Source organism: Alosa alosa, chromosome 12 (genome assembly GCF_017589495.1).
Source record: "Alosa alosa isolate M-15738 ecotype Scorff River chromosome 12, AALO_Geno_1.1, whole genome shotgun sequence".
NCBI lineage: Eukaryota > Metazoa > Chordata > Actinopteri > Clupeiformes > Clupeidae > Alosa > Alosa alosa.
The window spans coordinates 13735490-13759942 of record NC_063200.1 but is presented as its reverse complement, the minus strand read 5'-3'; the positions used below and the strand labels follow the sequence as shown (position 1 = coordinate 13759942).

The 24453-nt window shown below is 44.6% G+C and overlaps 3 protein-coding genes across 3 annotated transcripts in view; 2 read left to right on the top strand and 1 right to left on the bottom strand.

Annotated features, from left to right (window-relative positions):
• LOC125304849 (lysyl oxidase homolog 2A-like) overlaps positions 1 to 6325 on the top strand; it is a 31472-nt gene extending 25147 nt beyond the window's left edge. Inside the window, exons 6-8 of the mRNA XM_048259356.1 lie at positions 1339 to 1490; positions 2080 to 2247; positions 6204 to 6325. Coding sequence (XP_048115313.1) covers positions 1339 to 1490; positions 2080 to 2247; positions 6204 to 6263 — 380 coding nt within the window. The 3' untranslated portion in view covers positions 6264 to 6325. The remainder of the gene's footprint in view (positions 1 to 1338; positions 1491 to 2079; positions 2248 to 6203) is intronic.
• A 1305-nt stretch (positions 6326 to 7630) lies between these two features.
• On the top strand, positions 7631 to 11110 carry LOC125305018 (lysyl oxidase homolog 2A-like). The gene is made up of 6 exons (XM_048259612.1): positions 7631 to 7735; positions 8310 to 8550; positions 9097 to 9212; positions 9301 to 9437; positions 9739 to 9850; positions 10036 to 11110. Exons 1-6 carry the CDS (start codon positions 7645 to 7647, stop codon positions 10107 to 10109), a joined length of 771 nt encoding a protein of 256 aa, XP_048115569.1. The 5' UTR covers positions 7631 to 7644; the 3' UTR covers positions 10110 to 11110.
• A 2098-nt stretch (positions 11111 to 13208) lies between these two features.
• r3hcc1 (R3H domain and coiled-coil containing 1) lies at positions 13209 to 24453 on the bottom strand. The gene is made up of 9 exons (XM_048259355.1): positions 24444 to 24453; positions 24116 to 24245; positions 23476 to 23613; positions 18353 to 18935; positions 17343 to 17515; positions 16402 to 16472; positions 15857 to 15952; positions 14620 to 14745; positions 13209 to 14225 (listed from the first exon to the last, which is right to left on the bottom strand). The coding sequence occupies exons 1-8, from the start codon at positions 24451 to 24453 to the stop codon at positions 14633 to 14635; spliced, it is 1314 nt and encodes a 437-aa protein (XP_048115312.1). The 3' UTR covers positions 13209 to 14225; positions 14620 to 14632.

Below are 24453 nucleotides of genomic sequence, written 5' to 3'. Positions count from 1 at the left end.
GTCAGACACTAAGAACCCTAATCAGACTTCCAACACACATCAACTCCGGCAGGGGAGAGGAAATGTTCCCTGTTGCTGTGGAAAATCCATTACGACACACGCACACACACACACACACACACACACACATACACACATACACATACACACACAAACATTATTCTGACTAGACTCTGGAGTGGGGAAGGGAGAAAGGAATTGTGGGAAACAAGTTTAATACTCCGGAGACTCCCCATCTTTGTCCAAATTTGATCGACAACAAGCCCTCCCCACTGTACACAGAGCAGAACACTGTCTCCTCTCACAGTGCTCATGCTGAGTGGATATATACACACAGAGGAGCAGAGAGTCATTAGGGGCTGTGCCAAGCACTTTAAAGGTGCTCTAGGCGACCTCACTTCTGTTGACGTTCAAACAAAACAGAGCTAGCTCGCTCCCTCCCATGCAACTGAAACCCTCCTGAACGTGCATCTCGCCGGAACAGTTTGTTATGTTTCTTGGTCCAGGCTGCACCAGGCTGTTTTTGTTGCCGTTGACAGGCATCTAGCGGATGGTGAGGAGATATTTGCTGTATGTGACAAAAAACTGTTTAGATACCTTTAAAACTTTACATCACTGCAGTTGGCACAAATATGTCTCACCTTTTAAAGGAACCGTATGTAAGATTGTGGCCAAAACTGGTACTGCAATCACTTTCAAATTACTTTAGAGCAGTGTATCCCCTCCCCCTCCCTCCTGACTCGAGGTTGCCAACCCAGATGCCGAAACACTACTGACTTTGTGATTAGTAGATAGGTAGAGGGTGGCGCATCAGGCCAAAACACAACATGACATGACAAAACACAACATCAACATCAGTTGAGGGCTGCAACTTCACTTTTTAAATGACAATATCCTGGCCAGACTACTGTTGTCAGTGATATAAGTATTTGAAATGAACATGATTTCTTAATGTCTAGTGACATATCAGGGCCATTTTATGATTAATTGAAATACATTTCTTACATACGGTTCCTTTAAATACTGGTCTCAGGTCAGGTTCCCAAGAACCTTGCAAGATATGTCTCCTGTGATAAACTGTGATAAATGACTCCTGTGAAATGTCTCCTGTGATCCCATGGTCGATTCCTGAAACCCTGCTGCTAGCACAGATATGTCTTTCCTGTGAAATACTGATCTCAGTTCTGAGCTTTGAGCTTTAAAATGGCACTCAATGGAGTCAGCGATGAGTCAGTGGGTCTCTTGGAGACCAGTGCTGGAACATCAGAAACAGATGAGCTCATCATGTTTTGGTTCTCTTCCTGGGAGTGTTGTGAAATTCTGTTGCGTTCTCTGCAGGCATGGGCCCAGTCCACATGAACGAGGTGCAGTGTTCCGGCTTCGAGAAGTCCTTGACCGACTGCCGCTTCAACCAGCAGTCCATCGGTTGTAGCCACGAGGAAGACGCCGGTGTGAAGTGTAACGTTCCGGCCATGGGCTTCAAGAACCGGGTGAGAACCACACGGGGAATCCAACACATGTCACACTGTCACACACCACACAGGGAACCCAACACACGTCACACACCACACGGGGAACCCAACACATGTCACACTACAGCATAGATTTGAAGGAAACACAGGAACAGAGTTGTTCATGTTATTACTGTAAAAGATGTGACTTTGGGTGCTTTCGTACCTACTTTGTTTTGGATCATGCATTGAATTGATACAACATTTGAGCTTGTCCCTGGGTCTGTTTTCTGTCCATGGGCAGCATTTAAGCAGAACTTATAAATAAAATAAAACTCCACACACAATTAAAATTCTCTCACACTGGTCAGATTGTTGCTTTGACATTCCAGACATAACGTACCGCTTTAGAATTTGACTGTAACCGGGATGGCTCTAGGCGGTCTCGGTCTGTTTGTTTTGCTACCAAAGGGTGTACAATAGTTGTGTTCAGATATACCCAAACAAACTGATCTTTGGGGGGAAACAATCCCTGTTCTGATTACACAGAGCTCTCATAGGGAGGACAGACCCTATATTGAACTGTCATCTCACGTTTCGTGTGTGTGTGTGTGTGTGTGTATTCCAGCTGCGTCTGAACGGCGGGCGCAACCCGACGGAGGGCCGCGTGGAGGTTCTGGCGGAGAGGAACGGCTTGCTGGTGTGGGGGACGGTGTGCAGCGAGAACTGGGGCATCATGGAGGCCATGGTGGTGTGTCGCCAGCTCGGACTCGGGTTCGCCAGTCACGCCTTCCAGGTACGCAGCCCACCTGTGTGTGTGTGTGTGTGTGTGTGTGTGTGTGTGTGTGTTTGTGTATGTGTTAAAAAGAGAGAGAGATAGAGAGAGAGTGTATGTGTGTGTGTGTGTTTGAGAGAGAGGGAGAGAAAAAGTGTGTTTGTGTGTGTGTGTGTGTGTGTGTGTATTTGTGTGTGTTTCTATCTTTCTGTGTCCTTATGTGTGAGTGAGTGTACATGCATTTTTGAAGTCTCCCTGCCCTTTATCTTTTGCATGCTATTTGAGGGTGTGTTGGAATCTTTCCTGGTGTGTGTGTGTGTGTGTGTGTGTGTGTGTGTGTGTGTGTGTGTGTGATTGAGTGTATGAACTCAGCTGCTGTGTGGCGGTGGAAGGCGTGCGAAGTGTCTCTCCTGTCAGGAACACTTAACTTTCACATTAGCGAGGGAGCCAGAGGGTGTGAATGAACCACACACACACACACACACACACACACACACACACACACACACACACACACACACACACACACACACACACACACACACACCCTGCTTGTTAAGGAGCCGTCCTCTTAGTTGGCCCAACTCTGAGAAGCTCAGATTGGTCTACTGCTGTCAGGGATTTCTTTCCTCAGCATCGGCTGCCTCAATCAACAGCGTTCAGACGTTTGGTGTAAAATAAATCTCTCCGAATTGTTGGAACACATGCAGTGAATGCAGAGTTGGAGGACAGGTATCTGTTGTTATTCCAGTGTTTCTTTGTTCTTTCTATTGCCTTAAATCTCATCCAATCTCATGAGACACATTTTAGCACGATAGGAGATTTACCACTCAGATGGTGTAACAAAACCTAACTGAGAGTTGCGAGTACTTCATAACATCCTCTCTCAGTCCCTTAATTAGCTGTCCTGTAACAGGAAGATGGGAAGATGACATGGCTATGGAAACAATTTATAAATTATGGTATGGAAGAAATGGTTTGATAGGGAGTTTTACGAGTGGAAACTGGAATGGCCATAAGTGTTCTCTCAGGATAATGGTCTGATTAGGCATGATTATGACGATTGGGTAATACTCGCCTCAGCTGGAAATTAGACATTACACACACACAAACTCACACACACACACAGACACACACACTGACATGCAAACACACACACACACACTGACATGCAAACACACACACACGCACACACAGACACACACACACACACACTCTCTCCTCATCCAACCAGACACATACACGTGACACACACACTCACAGACACACACACACACGCACACACACTCCCAGCAGTGTTTACAGTGTGTGAGATCTGTCTGCTGCTGCAAGAAACCCGTCCAGACTCATACACACACGCGACACACACACACACACACACACACACACACACACACACACACACACACACACACGAGTCCACACACACAAATTGTACAGAAAAGTGTACTACCGGCCGGTAAATGATATGCCATTAAGGTAGGGCTGATGGCTACTGCAGGTAGAAGTAGTCTGGTATTGGGGCGCCTCGTGCATAAACCAGACAACGTGCCGAGAAACAGAGGAAGCGTGTTTCAACCTGTGGGCACCCCCACACACACACTCACACTCACATTCTCTCACCCCAGCATCAACATGCATACACATGTGATAGTCTCTCTCTCACACACACACACACACTCCCTCATCCTAACATCACATGTGATAGTCTCTCTCTCTCTCTCTCTCTCTCTCTCACACACACACACACACACACACTCCCTCACCCTAACATCAACATGCATACACATGTGATAGTCTCTCTCTCTGTCTCACACACACACTCTCTCTCCTCATCCAGCCAGACACATACACGTGACACACACACACACACACACACACACACACACTCCCAGCAGTGTTTACAGTGTGTGAGATATGTCTGCAGGAAACCCGTCCAGACTCATATACACACACACACACACACGAGTCCACACACACGAGGTCCGCACACACACACACACACACACACACACGCGCGAGTCCACACACACGAATGGCCGCACACACACATACAAGATGGTGGAGGGTCCCTTCATTAAACATCACTTCGCTCCCTTAGCAGGCATGGGCCCACACACTTGCACACACACATAAACACACGCGCACACACACACACACACACACACTACTCAGTTTGTCTGAACCCCCCCCCCTTCTCACGCTTCCTCCCATGTAAGTGTTTCTGCAGACCAAAGAAAGGAAAATGTGGAAAATCTGACACTGAGCTCACCCCCAGAAACCACCCGCCCCCTCAACACACACAAAACACACACACACATACACACACACACACACACTTCACACACACTCGTGTTGCTTCTTGATCTCAGGGGAGTTTCCTGAGCATATCAGTGTTCCTCAGCTCTGAGGCTCCTTTAAATGGGAACATATGGCTGACCAAATGCCATGGAAACACACACACACACACACACACACACACACACACACACACACACACACACACACACACACACACACACACACACACATTAAAACCACAGCACACACACTGGCCACGGACGGACTAGTAAGTCAGTGCAGGTCTGGTGACATGTGCCCCATTAACACGATGGGGAATTCCCCTGCGTGGGACACACACACACACACACAGCCACGCACACACACACACACACACACACACACACACACACTTGCACACACACACATACACACACACACACACACACACACACACACGCGCGAGTCCACACACATTTAATGGTCACACACACATACAAGATGGTGGAGGGTCCCTTCATTAAACATCACTTCGCTCCCTTAGCAGGCATGGGCCCACACACTTGCACACACACATAAACACACGCGCACACACACACACACACACACACTACTCAGTTTGTCTGAACCCCCTTCTCACGCTTCCTCCCATGTAAGTGTTTCTGCAGACCAAAAGAAAGGGAAAATGTGGAAAATCTGACACTGAGCTCACCCCCAGAAACCACCCGCCCCCTCAACACACAAACACACACACACACATACACACACACACACACTTCACACACACTCGTGTTGCTTCTTGATCTCAGGGGAGTTTCCTGAGCATATCAGTGTTCCTCAGCTCTGAGGCTCCTTTAAATGGGAACATATGACCAACCAAATGGAAACACACACACACACACACACACACACACACACACACACACACACACACACACACACACACACACACACACACACACACATTAAAACCACAGCACACACACTGGCCACGGACGGACTAGTAAGTCAGTGCAGGTCTGGTGACATGTGCCCATTAACACGTGTGGGAATTCCTGCGTGGGATGCACACACACACACACACGCACACACACACACACACACACACACACACACACTTGCACACACACATACACACGTGCACTGCACACGTACACACAGACCACCACATACAAATGTATAGTATATACATACAGCTACATGAAAAGCCACAACGCAATATACAATTATATACAGATTTACACACAAAAGTAAATGTTAACAGACCACCATCCACCAACACACACACGCACACACACACATGCACACACACACACACTGATGCAGATACCGAAGCACATAGACATGCAAAACACCCCGCACTCATAAAGTGATGGATTGTGGATGGAAAGTGCAAGGCTTATTTTGTAACTTTTACAACCTCTCTGAGACTGTTATGTGTGCACTCCCAGAAAACAGGAAAAATGCATCCTCAAGTAGTTCTGTTCTGGCTCAACTTCAACACAGTTATGAAATAGGAGAAAAACTGTGAGACATCGACCTCTAGTGGCCAGATGACAAAACTACATTCATATTTCACGTTCACATTTACAACAGACACATGTACAGTGTGTACAGTCAGTCACACTGTACATGTGTCTGTACTGTACAGTCAGTCTGTGAATGAATGTGACTGACGTGAACGTTGTCCCCTGCAGGAGACGTGGTACTGGGCCGGTGAGTGTGACTGTGAGTGTGACTGTGACGTAGTGCTGTGAGTGAATGTGACTGACGTGAAGGTGTCCCCTGCAGGAGACGTGGTACTGGGCCGGTGAGTGTGACTGTGACGCGGGTGCTGTGGAGGAATATGACTGACGGAAGGTGTCCCCTGCAGGAGACGGGTACTGGGCCGGGTGGAGTGTGACTTCGTGACGCGGTGCTGTGGAGGAATATGACTGACGCGGGAAGGTGTCCCCTGCAGGAGACGTGGTACTGGGCCGGTGACGTATCTGCGGACGCCGTGGTGATTAGTGGCGTGCGCTGCTCGGGCACCGAGATGTCTCTGTCCCAGTGTCTCCACCACGTAAACACCTGGAAGTGCCGCAGGAGGCGTGGTACTGGGCCGGTGAGTGTGACTGTGACGTGGTGCTGTGAGTGAATATGACTGACGTGAAGGTGTCCCCTGCAGGAGACGTGGTACTGGGCCGGTGAGTGTGACTGTGACGTGGTGCTGTGAGTGAATATGACTGACGTGAAGGTGTCCCCTGCAGGAGACGTGGTACTGCCGCGAGGGACTGTGAGTGTGACTGTGATGAGTGCTGTGAGTGAATGTGACTGACGGAAGGTGTCCCCCAGGAGACGTGGTACTGGGCCGGGTGGAGTGACTGTGACGTGGTGCTGTGGAGTGAATATGACTGACGGAAGGTGTCCCCTGCAGGAGACGTGGTACTGGGCCGGTGAGTGTGACTGTGAGTGTGACTGTGAGTGTGACTGTGAGTGTGACTGTGAGTGTGACTGTGAGTGTGACTGTGAGTGTGACTGTGAGTGTGACTGTGAGTGTGACTGTGAGTGTGACTGTGAGTGTGACTGTGAGTGTGACTGTGAGTGTGACTGTGAGTGTGACTGTGAGTGTGACTGTGAGTGTGACTGTGAGTGTGACTGTGAGTGTGACTGTGAGTGTGACTGTGAGTGTGACTGGGAGTGTGACTGTGACTTAGTGCTGTGGGAGTGAATGTGACTGATCGGAAGGTGCGTCCCCGCAGGAGACGGGTACTGGGCCGTGAGTGTGACCAGGAGCGTGACTGTGACGGGTGCTGTGAGTGAATGTGACTGACGGAAGGTGTCCCCTGCAGGGAGACGCGGGTACTGGGCCGGTGGAGTGTGACTGTGACGTGGTGCTGTGGAGTGAATATGACTGGACGTGGAAGGTGTCCCCTGCAGGAGACGTGTACTGGGCCGGTGAGTGTGACTGTGACGTGGTGCTGTGAGTGAATATGACGGAAGGTGTCCCCTGCAGGAGACGGGTACTGGGCCGGTGTGAGTGGACTGTGACGTGGTGCTGTGAGTGAATATGACTGACGGAAGGTGTCCTGCAGGAGACGGGTACTGGGCCGGTGACGACCCGCGGGACGGGTGATTAGTGGCTGCTCGGGCACCGAGATGTCTCTGTCCCAGTGTCTCCACCACGGGAAACACCTGAAGTGCGCCAAAGGAGGCGGACGCTTCGCCGCTGGAGTATCCTGCTCGGACAGTAAGAGCCCTCACTTACTCACTCGCCCGCTCACTCATCATCTCAACGTAAAGAAGGTTTAAACATGAATCTTTGAATGAATGGATGAATCAGTGACTGATTGAATGAATGAATCTCACAGTATTGTTTCAGTAAATCAGTGTGTTGGGTGTTCAGTAAATCAGTGTGTTGGGTGTTCAGTAAATCAGTGTGTTGGGTGCTCAGTAAATCAGTGTGTTGGGTGTTAAGTAAATCAGTGTGTTGGGTGTAAATCAGTGTGTTGGGTGTTACGTAAATCAGTGTGTTGGGTGTAAATCAGTGTGTTGGGTGTTACGTAAATCAGTGTGTTGGGTGTAAATCAGTGTGTTGGGTGTTACGTAAATCAGTGTGTTGGGTGTAAATCAGTGTGTTGGGTGTAAATCAGTGTGTTGGGTGTTCAGTAAATCATCTGTCCTCTCATTCTTTCTTCTGTCTTCTCCTCTTTTCTCCTTTCCTCTCCTGTCCTGTTCTCTATCCTCTCCTCCTTTCTTCTCTCTCCCCTCCTCCTTTTCTCTTCTCTTTTTCTGTTCTCTCTCCTCTCCTCTCCCCACCTCAGCGGCCCCCGACCTGGTTCTGAACGCCGAGGTGGTGGAGCAGACGACGTACCTGGAGGACCGGCCGATGTACGCTCTGCAGTGTGCCCATGAAGAGCACTGCCTGTCCAGCACGGCCAACGCTGCTGACCACGGCTCGTACCGCCGCCTGCTCCGCTTCTCCTCCCAGATCCACAACAACGGACAGTCGGACTTCAGGCCCAAGAACGGACATCACGCATGGGTCTGGCACGAGTGTCACAGGTATGCCTCAACTGTCTCTCACTGGACAGCAGATTAGGGGCACATCAGGGCCAGATTAGAGCCAGATCATCGCCAGATCAGAGCCAGTTCAGGGCCAGATCAGAACCAGATCAGGTCTAAACCTGGCTACAGTGGGAAAGAGGAAACTCTGGGGTCCAAACATCAAAATATAAAATCGATATAATAAAGGTGACAACATATCATCAATAAATTGTCACATAATAGTACAACTATACCATTAAAAACACACACCATCTTATCTTGAGACAACCAATACCAATAACTATACATGTTAACAACAACAACACATTGCAAGTTTTATAGCGCTTTTCTCTGCACCTAAAGCGCTTTACAGTGAAGGGGGAACCTCACTAGCCACCATCAATGTGTAGCACCCACCTGGCTGATGCATGGGAGCCATTATGCACCAGAAAGCTTACCACACATCAGCTTGACCACTAACATTAGAGCATCTCTACTCCAAACTGCTGAGCCCCTACTCCCCCCCCACCAGCTGAGCGCCGACTGTCTGCTTGTCCTGTCCAGGCACTACCACAGCATGGAGGTATTCACCCACTACGACCTGCTGAGTCTCAATGGCACCAAGGTGGCCGAGGGACACAAGGCCAGCTTCTGCCTGGAGGACACAGCGTGTGACGAGGGTAAGCACACAACACACACACACACACACACAAACCGGGTCACAAACACATTTATTGATTATTTCTGATTATCATAATTATTTTGCAGGTATTGAGAAGAGGTACGTCTGTGCCAACTTTGGACAGCAGGGCATCACTGTTGGATGCTGGGATACCTACAGGCATGACATTGACTGCCAGTGGATAGACGTCACCGATGTGAAACCGGGAGACTACATCTTCCAGGTAACTTTCCTCCCTCGTAGATTTCCCTTTCTCAGTTTCTCTTTCAGGTCACCTGTCATTTCTGATTCTCTGAACTGTTTGACATGAACTGATTCAATTAGGTTAACTTAACATGGACTGATTTGATTGTCTGAACTGATCATCATGAACTGATTCAATTAGGTTAACTTAACATGGACTGATTTGATTGTCTGAACTGATCATCATGAACTGATTCAATTAGGTTAACTTAACATGGACTGATTTGATTGTCTGAACTGATCATCATGAACTGATTTGATTGGCTGCCCTTGTCCTTCAGGTGGTCATTAACCCCAACTATGAGGTGGCTGAGTCGGACTACACCAACAACATCATGAAGTGCAAATGTCGATATGACGGCTACCGGATATGGACGTACCAATGCCATATAGGTGGGTTCTGTCACTGATCTGGGAATTGGTTTACTTATGGCTACAAGTAAAAATCCTTTTTTTTCTTCCTCAAAATGGATGTTTGTACAATGCAAAAAGAAATTGTGTTCTACATCAGAGGCATTGTGGGTGGGTCATTTACTCAAAGGGTAGTTGGTGATGGGTGTTGTCTCTGTGTTTTGCAGGTGGATCACTAAGCACTGACATGGATGACAGTCAGTACCCTGGACTTACGAACAACCAGCTGTCATACAGGTAGAGAAACACGCCTGGACCACCTGAAGGAGAGATCGGAGAGAACAATCTGAAAACGAGTCCCTTGAAATGACCGGTGCAACTCTAGAGATCAAGAGCATTCCCAACCACTAGAGGGACTGTGTTACCATCTTTGTGGTGCTAAATATGGATGAAATGTTAGAGACTCTACGACCTTACCCCCTTTTGAACAATATGTGGACACTTACACACAAAACAAGCAAAGTGAATGTGTACTGTATGTGAGTGTGTGTGTGTATTACCTGAAAATGGGTGCTATCTCGTATCTAAACTCCACGTTTGGAGTTGTATTGCCTTATTTAAGAGACGTTGGTTGACCTCTTCATATGAGGGGTCATCCTCTTTGCACCTACCAGTGTGATGATAGACCTTCCTCTGAATGTTCGGCTCCATGGCTAAGACCAAAGAAACAGCAGGGAATACTCCCAACCATGGCCCCAGACACCACTAAGCACTGGAGAATCATCTATGATATGATACTAACATCAGTCAGAGATCTTACCATTTTTTAAAAAATACATTCATATTTCTGCATTAGTTTGCCTTTTGTCATTGTACGCAGCATAGACTCTCATAATCACACTCATCCTCCCTACAGCTGTAGCTCGATAGGCTCACAGCGTTCAGCCTTAAGCCTCCTCCTCATGTTTCATGTTATTCCTAGTTCTTCTTTTCTACAACGAGCATGCCAAGTTAACTTATTGACATCAGTCAGGGATTTTGAGTATTTTTGTTTGTTTATTTCTCCTGTAGAGTTGACAGGAAGTGAAACCACCTCACCTTGTATGTATGCATTCTGTGGGTCATGTCGTTGTGCACCTGGGCCCTCCGTTTTGGAGGGGGCCTTTCGCCCTGCGACCAGTTGAATGGTCGTGATAAATCGTGACGTGTTGCACGGAGTGTGTATACTTCAATGGGACAACGAGGAGGAATCCCATTGTGCTTCATGTACTGTTTTCTGTAATAAAAGTTAAAATGTTTGCACTCCTTTTTGAATGATACACATCTGTCAAAGACCACAATGCACACAGGTAACATGTCCTTTGAAGGTTGTCTTGCATGGGTGCTAGGCTCATCACTTTAATTTTATTGATGTAGTGCAGAGTCGACACAACTACAATTGTCTCCAAGTGCTTTACTACAGAGCCCAGAGAAGCAGTAGGGCCACGGGGCAGTAAAATCTATAGCGAGGGGAGTAAGTAAAGGAGTATTGAATTTCCCCTTGGGGATCAATAAAGTATCTATCTATCTATCTATCTATCTATCTCTCTATCTGAGTAAGCAGTGAAGAAAACAACACCATGACTGACAGTTTTTCTATTTTGTGGTTGGAAGCCTGTTTAAAAAAAACACATAGTATGCCATGAGAACCTCATGACTTCTCATAATGCGAGATACTATTCATAATCATACTTTTTACTTACGTTCTTATGAGTTCCTCTGTCATAATGACATATGAAGTCATAATTTTGAGGAACGTTCTAGTTAATATACGGCATACTAAATCACGTCAATTACGATGTGATAATTGACATAATGGATCGTAATTATTATGAGATAGTCATAATTATCAGCTTTTTGATTAGTTTAACATGCTGTGTAATTGATTTATTTTTAAATGGTAGATACGGGCTTCTATGGCAATAAGACCATGCAACTAGCCTAGAAATCTAGACGCACCCTAGCGGCAGCAAATTACATTTGCTTCCAGGGCTAGTCTAGCAACTCTCCGTTGGCTTGTGAGCTCGAAAAATTAAACTTCTATCAGGCCAATCAAATCGTGTAGAGTCGTTAGGCGGGCTTACAGTTTTTCTCAGTCGCTTTGGTGCTTTTCTCACATCACTATTAACATTTGCACAGCAGTTAGTGCATTTCTCAAAACAATTAGTGCAAACTGCAAAACCTAGTGGATAACCTGCAAAAGCACGTCACTTGCTCAAAATGGATGGTCCATTCCTCAAAAGCAAGTATTTGTCAATGAAACTGCCGGTGTCATCAAAATGAGAAGTCTTGACACCATCATTTATGAACAAGATAGTCAAATGGCTTTGTCATGTTTTCATTACGACAGTTTATGCTCTCAGTGTTTTCCCATGCAAAAAAAGATCAGAACTCGGTGACACTACCTGAAAATGCTCAGACAGCACTATACAGTACTTGTACAGCCATTTGAAAACTACAGTAAAGTTACAAATTGCTGTAGTTAGGGGAGTGAGTACAAGACACTGAATATGTAGTGTTTCATAGTTTTACTGTATATGCTCTTTGCAATTCTACAGCATTGTGACAGAATTTGATAACTAGTTCACCAATTTCGTATGTAATGACTCAAGCAATGAAATGAAGACTATTAGTTTTATTGGGAACGACTATTCAGCATCCATAAGTATAGTTCATTTTGACTGACATGACAAAGCAACTGATACATGTTCAAAAGCATTTGCAATTTGTTCAGAGGAAGGAGAAATTGCTACTATGATGTGCACAAATGACTAAATGTTGTGGAGGTTGAACAAATAGTTATGATAATTTTCATTCTGATCTGAGAAAAGCACCAAAGCGACTGAGAAAAACTGTAACATAATGATTGATGGCAGAGTTGCAATGGTTTGGCTTGAATTCCCTGCTACTTGAAAACAAAGAAGATGGCAAAAGTTAGAACTAGCCAACTAGCTCCGCTGGTGGGAAACGCATGGGACTCAGCGCTGTCCTATTGCGTGCAGAGGGAATTTGAAAGACAACCGATTATCCCGCCCCTCGGACTGAGTACTGCTAACGGTGAGTGCCCAGACCCTACATTTTAATGTGGGTCTGGCTCGTCAGGCTACCATGCAACAGCATAGTGAGGTAAAAGTAAAATGATGTATTTAGCAGACCCTTTTATCCAGGGCGACACATACCCACAACAATGAGTTAGGGAATTGAACACAGGCCAAACGATAGTCAAGCAGTGATACACACACACACACACACACACACATATACAGTATACACACACACACAGTAAAACGGCGACAGCGGCGTTCCAGCACCTCTGCACAGCTAATAAGTATGTCCTTGTGTGAAAATATCAGACATACAATTAAAAATCGAATATGTTCTTTATTTTACTGTACAAAATAACGACATAAAAATACTTAGTTACACAAAAGACTGAACAAAATCAATTAGTGTATCTGCTAGAAGGGGAAGAAATACTGTGTGACAAGTTGTGTTTGTGTGAATTACACGGTCCATTTAATATCCATTCTGCGAGTTAATTTGTCGAGTTTCCAGGAAAATGGGTGGGACTCTTGCCAGGTGGAGGATGAGGGATTGCCTGTTTTTTGTTTTTGTTTTTTTTTAAACACACAAACAAGCCAAAATAAACACTAAGCCAAAATACACTAAGTAAACAAACAAATAATTCCCATTAGACTTTAAAAAATAAAGTCAAAGTCAAATCTTTTGGAAATGAAAACAAAAAAAACATTTTGTCTTCCAGTTGAAAGGATGCCTATATTAATTGAGCTAATTGTGGTTTAAAAACACTATATACCAGTCGGTTAGGTGTGACAATCGTGACATTCTGCTTTTACAGGAAGAGAAACCCAACATTAAAAGGTCATTAGTCATTAGAATTAATTACTCCCTGATCAGCAGGGATGCCAGTGCACACACCTTTCAAAAGTAGAGCTACATTTGGTAGAGCTTCCAGAACGACTAGAAACATTAAAAGTGCAAATACCTTGAGGCCATGTTTTTAAAGGTTTTGCAAGATCATTGTTCTACAAAGAGATGTGGCAGTCTGAGCCATCATTGTGGTGTTAGCTATACAGGTATATTGCTGTTAAAAATGGAAGTAACTAAATTGAGGGTTTCTCAACTGTCAGAAACGGTAACAGTATATGTCCTATGATATGTCCTATGTGGATTGTGGAGGGGATGGGTACACAGCTAATGGAGCTAGTCCGGAAATCCAATGACAAAAAAAAACAAAAACTTTTGGACGGCTTACATTTAAAATACATTAGGGGATGGTTGAACACATCAGTTTGAAGGAGATCACAGAGTTACAGACAAGAATTTCCATTGATGTCACAGTCCAGATTGGGCAACCCTGTTGGATTAAGATCATGAAGACATCTCATCTATTCCAGGTTCTCTCAGAGGACACCAGTCATAAGACAGCACAAATGATGTGTGTAGATGGGGGACAGGTGTGCAGTTAGGGGTCTCAGTTAGGAGGGAGGGGTCTCAACTGTGCAGGTGTGTAGATTGGGGGACAGGTGTACAGTTAGGGGTCTCAAATAGGAGGGAGGGGTCTCACCTGTGTAGGTGTGTAGACTGGGGGACAGGTGTGCAGTTAGGGGTCTCAGTTAGGAGGGAGGGGTTTCACCTGTGTAGGTGTGTAGACTAGGGGACAGGTGTGCAGTTAGGGGTCTCAGTTAGGAGGGAGGGGTCTCACCTGTGTAGGTGTGTAGACTGGGGGACAGGTGTGTGAGGAATCTCACCTGTGCAAGTGCATCAGAAGCGTTTGCCTCTGGTTCCCCCACGCTGCAGTCCCAGGGCTCGGGTAACCATGCGGCGTGCTGCTGCCGTGTCTGTGCGCGGCCGCTCCTTTACCGGCTGGATGAACTCTGGACCACCAGGAGGAGGAAGATGAGGAAGAGGAGGAGGAGAAAGAGGAGGAGGTGATGGAGAAGGAGGAGGAGAAAGAGGAGAGGGAGTAGAGAGAGAGAGGGAAGTCAAGTCAAGTTTATTTATATAGCGCATTTCATACACAGAGGTCATTCAATGTGCTTTACATAAACAAAACCAAATAATAATAACAAATAAAAGCATAGAAGGGCAATATAGTCAAAGAATAGTTCAAAAGGTAAAGATCATAATAAAAAGAAAACATAAACACAAGGTAAAATCATTCAAAAATAGAGAATGATTAAAAAGACAAAATAAAAGACACTAGGTAGAATAATTTTCAAGACAGATTCAGAAATTATAGCTCAGTGCAGTTAGCAGAAAGCATCTGAGAACAGTTTGGTCTTAAGTCTAGATTTAAAACTGGCTACAGTTGGGGCCTTTTTAATGTCATCCGAAAGTTGGTTCCAGAGCTGAGCCGCATAGCAGTTAAAAGCTGCTTCACCATGTTTAGTTCTAACAGCAGGTTTTACTAACAGGTTTTTCACCTGGGACCTGAGAGGTCTGGAGGGTGTGTACTGCTGAAGCATGTCAGAGGTATTTAGGTCCTGCTCCATTAAGTGATTTATAAACAAGCAGTAGTGCTTTAAAGTCAATTCTGTGACTTACTGGAAGCCAGTGCAGGGACTTAAGAAGGAAGGGTTAAGCTTCCCTTAATTTTATTCAGAAGAACCTCAAAACAATTTTACTACAGCTTTGATATATTCTGTTGAGTAGTGCTGAGATTTATATCTTGAGTGCTTTGGGTTGCTAGAATAAAATCGCGCACGTAAGGCAGCATTGGGAAAAATCCAGGCTATTGGGTTTCACTCTGTGCATATAAAAATGCGCTATATAAATAAAAGTAACCGGTAACCTATGTGGTGGTATGTGACGGTTACTCAAACTCCACAGGTAACCGATGAGGTAGTATGTGACGATTACTTGAACATGGCAAGTAACAGGTAAGATTGTATATGATGTCTACTTGAACATGATCGGTAACAGGCGAGGTGTTTGTAAGCCTGTGTGTGTTAGCGTGAATGGTTGGTTTGTTGCCGGAGCGGATACCTGCTCGCCTGACGGCTTTCCCTTTGGACTTCTTGCTGGCCTTTGAGAGAGGGCGGGTCTTCAGTAGAGGGTGTCTGATGGACAGGGCCTGTGCAGCTAAACACACAAACACCAATCAGCATCCACTAACAGACCTTAACCACCAATCTGCATTCACTTAGACATTAAACACCAATCAGCATCCACTTAGTCATCAATCACCAATCAGCATCCACTTGCAGAAATTAAGCACCTATCTTACAAGAAATTTATCAAAACCAATCTTCATCGATCACCAATCAAATACCAGAAAAATAAGCCAAATCTTCAGAAAATCTTGATATAAACCATTTATGACAGGATCATGTGATCTTTGGTGCTATTAAGGTGAACAAAGATTTTTGCAAATAACGATGTGACGAATGAGACTTTCCAATGCACATCAACAACTGTTCTTATGATGCCAAAAAAAGTCAAAAAGTTATAATCCTTTGCTATGATTCTTTTATATTAACAAGCCTAAAACAACGGCTCCTACACACACCACTGCTGCGATGTGGTCATACCTGCTGTTTCATTTGAGAAAACGCCGAGCGCATGCGTGTTGTCCACCCACTTGATCTTCATACCTCCACCGCTGTTTTAAGAGACAGACAGAGACACATGTATATTTTTATACGCATATGCAACGCACCTTCTACAGTGAAGAGCCACACCAAACGTCAAACATGCTTTTAACCCTTTGCAGCCTGCACGGAACAGTCAATTTTTTCATACTCTATGCCCTTGCGGCACAAAAAGGTTATGCTACATGACGGAGATAAAATATACCCACCACACACCACAAATATACCCACCACCCACCACTGTGTGGAATCTTCAAATTCCAACCCCCCAAAAACACAAAAATATCAGATTGTAAAGATTCATTTAATTTTCTCCACAATTTCTGTTGTTCTGTAGATAGAGACTGTGTCACCTTTTGTTCAAAAGTTATGATACATTTATTAAAGCAGTGTTTACACTGCATGATAAATATAATCCAATTCCTAAACTCATGGGTGAACAATGGGCTAGTGGATTGTTATGTCAGTATAAACGGCATAAATGTGTAAGGAATCTGAACTTGAGGTGTAAATGCAGTTATTACATACGAGTATTACATACTTAATAGATACCAGTAACAAGAGACTCTATAAAGTCAGGCATGGAACAAAGCAAATAAATTAATAAAAAACATGGAAGTCTGTTTAAAGACCTGCAGTGTAAACATGACCCACAAAAGTGTAAGTATGTTGTTGTTGTTATGGTGTTGTGTGTGGTTGCAAAAGAATTTCCTCCTTGGGGATTAATAAAGTGCAATCTAAGTAAGTATCCACGGAAGTATAATCCTTTGACTACAGGCTTGAGTATCTCTACCCGTGTCCAGAAGGCAAACATGGCCGGACACTCAGGGGTCAGAAAAAAACAATAGAATATTCCACAGGTGGAGTGAAGGTTCTCTTACCTGTAATCACTGAATGCGTCCATCAGGTCATCGGTTTTAAACATGGCAGGGAAGTCATAGATCTCAATGACGTGGGAGAAATCTTCCTCGTTGAGCCACACGTTCTCAAAGGAAGAGTAATCATGCTGCACTGGCTCAATGCCGATGTCTTCCTCCGTCAGCTTTGCCAGGATCTAAGGAACAGAAATACACAGCAGCAATGACCATCTACAATGTGTGTAAAAGATAGCCCAGTGACATGGACGGTGGGCACTTTTTTTGTTACTTTCACTTTTAGACCACTCAGTGAAATACATTTTTTTTCAATCAAATGCTGGTCGGTTGGAAATGTCAGCTCTGGTGTGTACAGGGAAATCACAGACCGTGGCGGCACACTCTTGTCTGTGCGCTTGTGCAGTGCATTTCAGAAAACCAACACTAATCCACACGTAAAATATATTTTTAAAAAAAGAGTGTGGAATTTTTCTCTGTGTTGCTGCTAGAAGCAAAATACAATGACCACCAGATGTACATGGAGTTTTGAAAAAGCTGATTTTGCCAAAGACAGACAGAAAGGACTGTATTTCCAAAGAAAGAAGTGACTGACTACTATCAAATTACTTTGCTTTTTCCAAAGAAAATATATTACTGTGTATGTGTGTGTGTGTATGTGTGTTTTGGAGGGGGGCAGTTATAATTATTGCAAGTACATTCATAGGCCTATAGACTCTATACACTGCAGAAACAAACATGTGCGTTCCTAAGGGATTTCCGGAGTCAGAGAAACTGACTGCAAATCCGCACCTAATATATATTATATATATATATATATATATATATATATATACACACCGGTATGTATAGGTATATAGTAGGAAACGCAATTTCGATCTCTTTGTATGTCTTGACATGTGAAGAAATTGACAATAAAGCAGACTTTGACTTTGATATATATATATATATATATATATATAAAAGCGTGGAATTTTTCTCTGTGTTGGTGCTAAGAGAAACTGACTGCAAATGCGCACCTCGTGGGTCAGGTTTCCTGCTGTGCTCTCCGTGCTGCTGGAGGCGATGGAGGGAGGCGCGCCTGTGCTGCTGCTGCTTCTAACACTCGCGTCTTCCTCCTCTTCCTCCTCCTGCTCCTCATCCACCTGGTCGTCCAAACTCATGCTGACGAAGTACGACACCGTCTGGTCCCACGCTGGGGGCCAGGGGCAGGGGTCCGAGCCCGACAACTGCACAAACAGTTCCTGACCGCCCGATTCGTCGAGCGGGTCCAGCGCTGGGTGCTGATTGGCTGCGGCGGAGTCGGAGCAGGATTCCGAGGTGTCGGAGGTGCTGAGGCTGAGGGTGGACGAGACGCTCTCCGCGCGCTCCGCAGGAGATGAGGTTGTGACCCCCTGCTGATCCCCGCCGCCGCCACTGCGCTCCCTCAGCGCCCGCGGGACGTAGATGGCCTGGTCAGGACGACGTGCCCCTCGGCCGCGGGAATGCCGCCGCTCCGACAACCCTTCCCCGGCTCGGCTGCTCTCCATTGGCTGATCGTACCGGCTGGGAGGAGCCTCATATGCACTGGAGTCGGTGTCGCTGTCGTCCTCAGATGGCAACCTAAGAAAGCAAATCAGAAAAACACAGTAACTGATAAAAAAAACACTTAAAACACACACACAGAAGTATACATTCTATCAGTATGTGTGCTGGTTGTATATTAAATTCATGATTGGCTTTGCTGTTCTTAGCTAGCCTGACGAGCCAGACCCACATTAAAATGTAGGGTCTGGGCACTCACCGTTCGCAGTGCTCAGTCCGAGGGACGGGATAATCAGTTGTCTTTCAAATTCCCTCTGCATGCAATAGGACAGCGGCAGCGCTATGAGTCCCATGCGTTTCCCACCAGCGGAGCTAGTTGGCTAGTTCAAACGTTTGCCAACTTAATAAAAGCTTAACTCGTGTCACACTGTTCGCCAACAGCAACATCCATCTTATTTGTTTTCAAGTAGCAGGGAATTCAAACCAAACCGTTGCAACTCTGCCATCAATCCTGATGTTAGGCCCACCTAACGACTCTATACACGATTTCATTGGCCTGATTGAGTTTCGATTTCTGGAACTCACAAGCCAACGGAGAGTTGCTAGACTAGCCCTGGCAGCAAATGTAATTTGCCGCTAGGGGCGCGTCTAGATTTCTAGGCTAGTTCTTAGCGGCATTACCTCCAAATTACCAACTCATACAGGGTGAACAAAAAACAATACAATACACTTTTGTCATAATATGACATATGACATCATGTGCACACTGATGCTCAAAACCTAAAGCTCTTATGTCATTCATTGGCTTCTATGTAAGCTTATATTTCCATACAAGAGTAAAAGTCATCTTCAGAGATTTTCTGTTGTGAATACAGTATTTTATAGCCAACAAGAAAAAAAGAAGCAAAATACAAGGACCACCAGATGTACATGGAGTCTTTGCCAAAGACAGAAATGACTGTATTTCCAAAGAAAGAAGTGACTGACTACTATCAAATTACTTACTGTGTATGTGTGTGTGTATGTGTGTGTGTGTGTGTGTGTGTGTGTGTGTGGGGGTTATTCATAGGCCTATAGACTCTATCAACTGCAGAAACAAACATGTGGGTTCCTAATAGTCAGGTAGAACCCCAGGATAGGTGTGACATAAGGTACTAATGCAATTTTTTTTGCATAAACTGATAGTTTAGGGGGTGTAGACTCAGAATCTGACGGGTGCCGCTCCGGCACCCTTGAGCATTTTTTTTTTATGACCACGCCCCCTTTTTTGACCATAAAAAATAACTAGATGCACAATACTGTATAAACCCATCATGTACGGTATCAAATGAAAGCTCTTCTCAAACAGAAATCAATTATGTCAATAAAACAAGCTAAATTATTTCAAGTCCCTCCAGAGAACATAATAACTCTAAAGCCTGGTAAGGTCACACCGCTGAAATGGTAGGCTGAGCAACAAATTGTATCAACTCTCAACAATTAGTCAAATAGACAAAGTTATAAGGAACAAAGCAGAACTTTCTCACAGATTCTGAAAGCAACTATATACAGAACATGTTGCCAGGCTGGCCTTGTACACATCACAAACATCAAATGTCTCCAAAAAACATTCATTCAATCAGACATTTCTCCCTCGCTGTCATCAGTATCCTCCACTGAAAGTGTAGCCATCTTCAAATTTTTATTTGCACACTGTTCACCACCTTTGCCATGCCAGTAGGTGGTGCATGGTAGTCCATCTGACTGACAGCAGCAAGAGGCCCCAGGTCCACAAGCAACAAGCTGTAGAACTGTTTTGGGTGCAATGTCAGTGTTGCCATGAACAGGCACAGGAGGTGTTTTTTTTTTGTCAGCTGCTCTCCACAGAAAGACTTTTGATGTGTTCCACTGCATATTCTCTTGTTGGAAGAAGACTCTTTATTTCAGGATGGTCTCTTTTCTTGGTGAATAGCATTTATCTCAAGTTACTGAGGCTTTCAAAAGTCTTTCCATAGTAGAGGCAAGAAAGGGAATCCATTCCTGCCTTCATGCTCATCAGCTTCTACAGTACATCTGTAAAATTCTTCCAATCAAGATTCCTCTTGCACATCAAATTGATCGCTGAGTTTTTTCCTTTGCCATATGGATATGACACACTGTCACAACCAAACAATACATGAACAGCCAACAAATCATAACATTTGTCTCTTAATTTGTCAGCCATAGCATTAATGTCAATTACTCTGGGCATCCATGGCCTACTGGTTAGGGAATCGGACTTGTGACTGAAGGGTGGCCAGTTCGATCCCCGACTGGTAGGAAAAATGAAGGTAGGGGGAGTGACCTAACAGCGCTCTCCCACATCCATATCCATGGATGAGGTGCCCTTGAGTGCCAGATCAAGGGCTGCCCACTGCTCCGGGTGTGTATGTGTACTCCTAGTATGCTCACTGCTCTAGGGTGTGTGTGTTTGAATGGGTGTTCACTGTTTGTGTGGGTATGTTGTACACTCCCCCCTTGTACACTACCCCCGAATGGGTAAAATGCAGAGCACAAATTCCTTGTATCCGTGTCCCAGGGTTAAGGTTAGGCCTGAGGTGTGGGTTAGGGTAAGGGGACATAGGGCTGTGGGAACATAGGCATGCTCCCGTACTGGTATATGTAAGTATACATGGGTAGCCGTGGCCTACTGGTTAGGGCTTCCGGCTTGAAACCAAAGGGTTGTCAGTTCGATCCCTGACCAGTAGGATGTGGTTGAAGAGCACTGCTCTCTTATGCCCACAACCATGGTTGAAGTGCCCTTGAGCAAGGCACCTGACCCCTCACTGCTCCCCGAGCGCCACTGTAGCAAGTGAACACTAGTTTGTGCTTCACCTCATGTGTGCTCATTATGTGCTTCACCTCACTGTGTGTTCACTAATTCATGGATGAGATAAATGCAGAGACCAAATTCCTTGTATATGCAAGTATACTTGGGCTATAAAACTGATTTACATAAATTATATTTGTTGTTGTAATTCCAAATTATACGTCTCATTCCTTGCTGGAATATATGGAATACTGGAAGAAATCATTTTCTTGATTCTGTCCTCTCCTCCTGTAATCAACTTTGCAATTTACTCTGTAATTAAGGGGGCAAATTAAAGGACTGTTATAGTTATGTAATGTGCTGATTAACTGGCAAGTACCTCATAACTCAGACTAGTTTGTATCAATCCTGGACTGTGGTGTCTGTTTTTAAAGCATTAAAAAATGTTAGGATGAAAAATATTGTGGTCTTTAATTCTGGGGGGAAATCCAAGGACAGTTATAATTATTGTGCTTACTACCTGGGAAGTACCTCACAACATTGCTGTCTGAAATTCAGCGACTGACTCAAGGGAAATTAAAGCTAAGGTGCTAACTAACCCGCAAGTTGGTGAACTAGGGTACATCAAACTTGCTATAATAGTCATATTAAAATGAATTACTATTGAATGATTGTATTCCTGTATTAAGCTACATGGCAGTTCAATAATTTATTTAATTTAATACCAAACATGACACGATTTAGAGGTATAAGCTATTATGCCGCAAAAAGGAACCTAATTTGACCTTAAAGGTCACTTTGCAAAAGGTATTTTGTTCTCTGGAGGGACCTAAACTATTTTTTTCTACTTTTTTATGGTCTAAGCTGATTTCTGTATGAAAAGAGCTTTAATTTGATACCATACATGATGGGTTTATATATTAAACCCATTGTCTATTTAGATGATTTTATATGATTAAAAAAGGGGTGTGGCAGCTGATGCCATTTTAAAGAAAATGCTCAAGGGTGCCGGAGCGGCACCCGTCAGATTCTGAAAGGACACCCCCTTACCTATCAATTTATGCAAAAAAAATGCATTAGTACCTTATGTCACACTTAAGCCCAAATTCCACAAAGTTCTATCTGACTATAAGGCATTTCCGGAGGCACAGAAAACAACACTGAGCTAATGGTACAAAGGAGACATAAGACGAGTTTTACGAATTTATGAAGTCGACTTTTTGTAGAACATTACGCTAAAGTCCAATTCTTTTTCATTTCAAAGTATCTGCTTTGTTATGAACATTTCAACCGTAAATCCTCTAGGAAAAGACTGAGAGGGTCTATCCTAGATATAGAGTATATCTATTCATAGGTCTATACTAAGGCAATGATCGGATGGTGTTCAGTAAAGTAATGAGTGTTTGTACACCGAGGACAGAATGTGAATAAGTGGTGAATAAGTGTAGTATTTTGATAGGTTGTGTTTGAAAACTCAAAATCAAGTTACTTAGATTTTTGTGTGTTAGGTAGAAAATTGTGTGTGGTGTTTTGCAAAATGTGTTTTACGAAATTGAAATTGAGTCAAAGACTGAGAATAAGTATGGTTTTGCAGATTTGGTGTGGGATTATGGTGTTTGGAAGATCTGTTTAGAATATTGTGTGACAAGCAAAGATTTAGCGTGCAAGCAGTTGAACAAAAACTGTGACAGTGCTCAAACATCTCATCCACCTGAATCTACAGTGTGAGAACCTGTTGTTTTAAGAGCTTCCAAATTGTGTGGGCATAATTCCCACTCACTGTTCATTGTGCATTCATCGGGATAGAAGTGAAGGTAGTCTGCTTCTTACCTGAGGTGGGAGAAGCAGACTACCACTCTGCGACACCAGCCTTCCCCGACAGAAAAAGTACTGAGGTTGAGGTGGTTCTCAACCGTTCTGTGGATCAAGTAGCGAAGTCGACTTGGAAGAGGTGGAAAGAGAAGGACACTGAGGGGAAACAAGGCGAAAGAAATCAGTCACTGACAGAACAGTTTAGCCATGCCAGACAAGGGGAATGTCACCAACCCAACATGACAGACGAACAAGTGCTCATCAACGCTATCCACATTTCTCTTCCTAAACCCTGCAAACTATCATTTTGGAACCACTCATCATTTAATCACCTATATTAAACCTAAAACTAATTTTCCCAAGCGATTTGCCTACCACTGTGTCCGGACAAATCACAGGTGTCTCCCCACATTACAACAGCCTAAAATTAAGCATAAGCAATATGACACGAGTGGGAGTGGTTTGGGGATGGTCAGAGCCATATCTATCTAAACGGCTCTGGGGATGGTAAAGGATATCGCCACGGCTGTAATTCGGATTGCAATAACTTTGCACAGCATAGCAACGACATGTGGTCAAAAGTAATCTAGTTCTAGACCAAATAAAAAACACTTCACGTTGAACGTCAACTTCCATAATATGATAACATTAACGTTACCTCTTCTGGTCGTCTCTCTGTTGAAAGGCATCCAGCTCGTCGAGCACCGTATGGACAAATACATTTTCTTGTTTAGGGAGGTAGCAGCCATCAACACAGGGAAACGCCAGTGTGCCCACAGAGTTGGATTCTTTAACGCAACATTAACATTAGAGAAACAAACAAGGGATAACGTTACCTGACACCAGCCATGCAAGGTTTGGTTAAGTTGCATTTGTGACCGTGATAGCCAGCTAACGTCGCTGAACTTCTGCTAATCCCTAACACACAATCACATTAGCACTGCGCCACTTGCTCGCCAAGGTATCGACAGAGAATGTCTACAAACCGGGTGACAT

Coding starts and splice junctions, on each gene's coding strand:
- r3hcc1 (XM_048259355.1), bottom strand. Junction 16,473..17,342: donor GACGCATTCAGTGATTACAG/GTAAGAGAACCT, acceptor CTCTTAAAACAG/CGGTGGAGGTATGAAGATCA. Junction 14,746..15,856: donor GAAAGCCGTCAGGCGAGCAG/GTATCCGCTCCG, acceptor CTGGTGGTCCAG/AGTTCATCCAGCCGGTAAAG.
- LOC125305018 (XM_048259612.1), top strand. CDS start 7,645: ATGTCTCTGTCCCAGTGTCTCCACCACGGGAAACACCTGAAGTGCGCC. Junction 9,438..9,738: donor CGGGAGACTACATCTTCCAG/GTAACTTTCCTC, acceptor CTTGTCCTTCAG/GTGGTCATTAACCCCAACTA. Junction 9,851..10,035: donor GACGTACCAATGCCATATAG/GTGGGTTCTGTC, acceptor TGTGTTTTGCAG/GTGGATCACTAAGCACTGAC.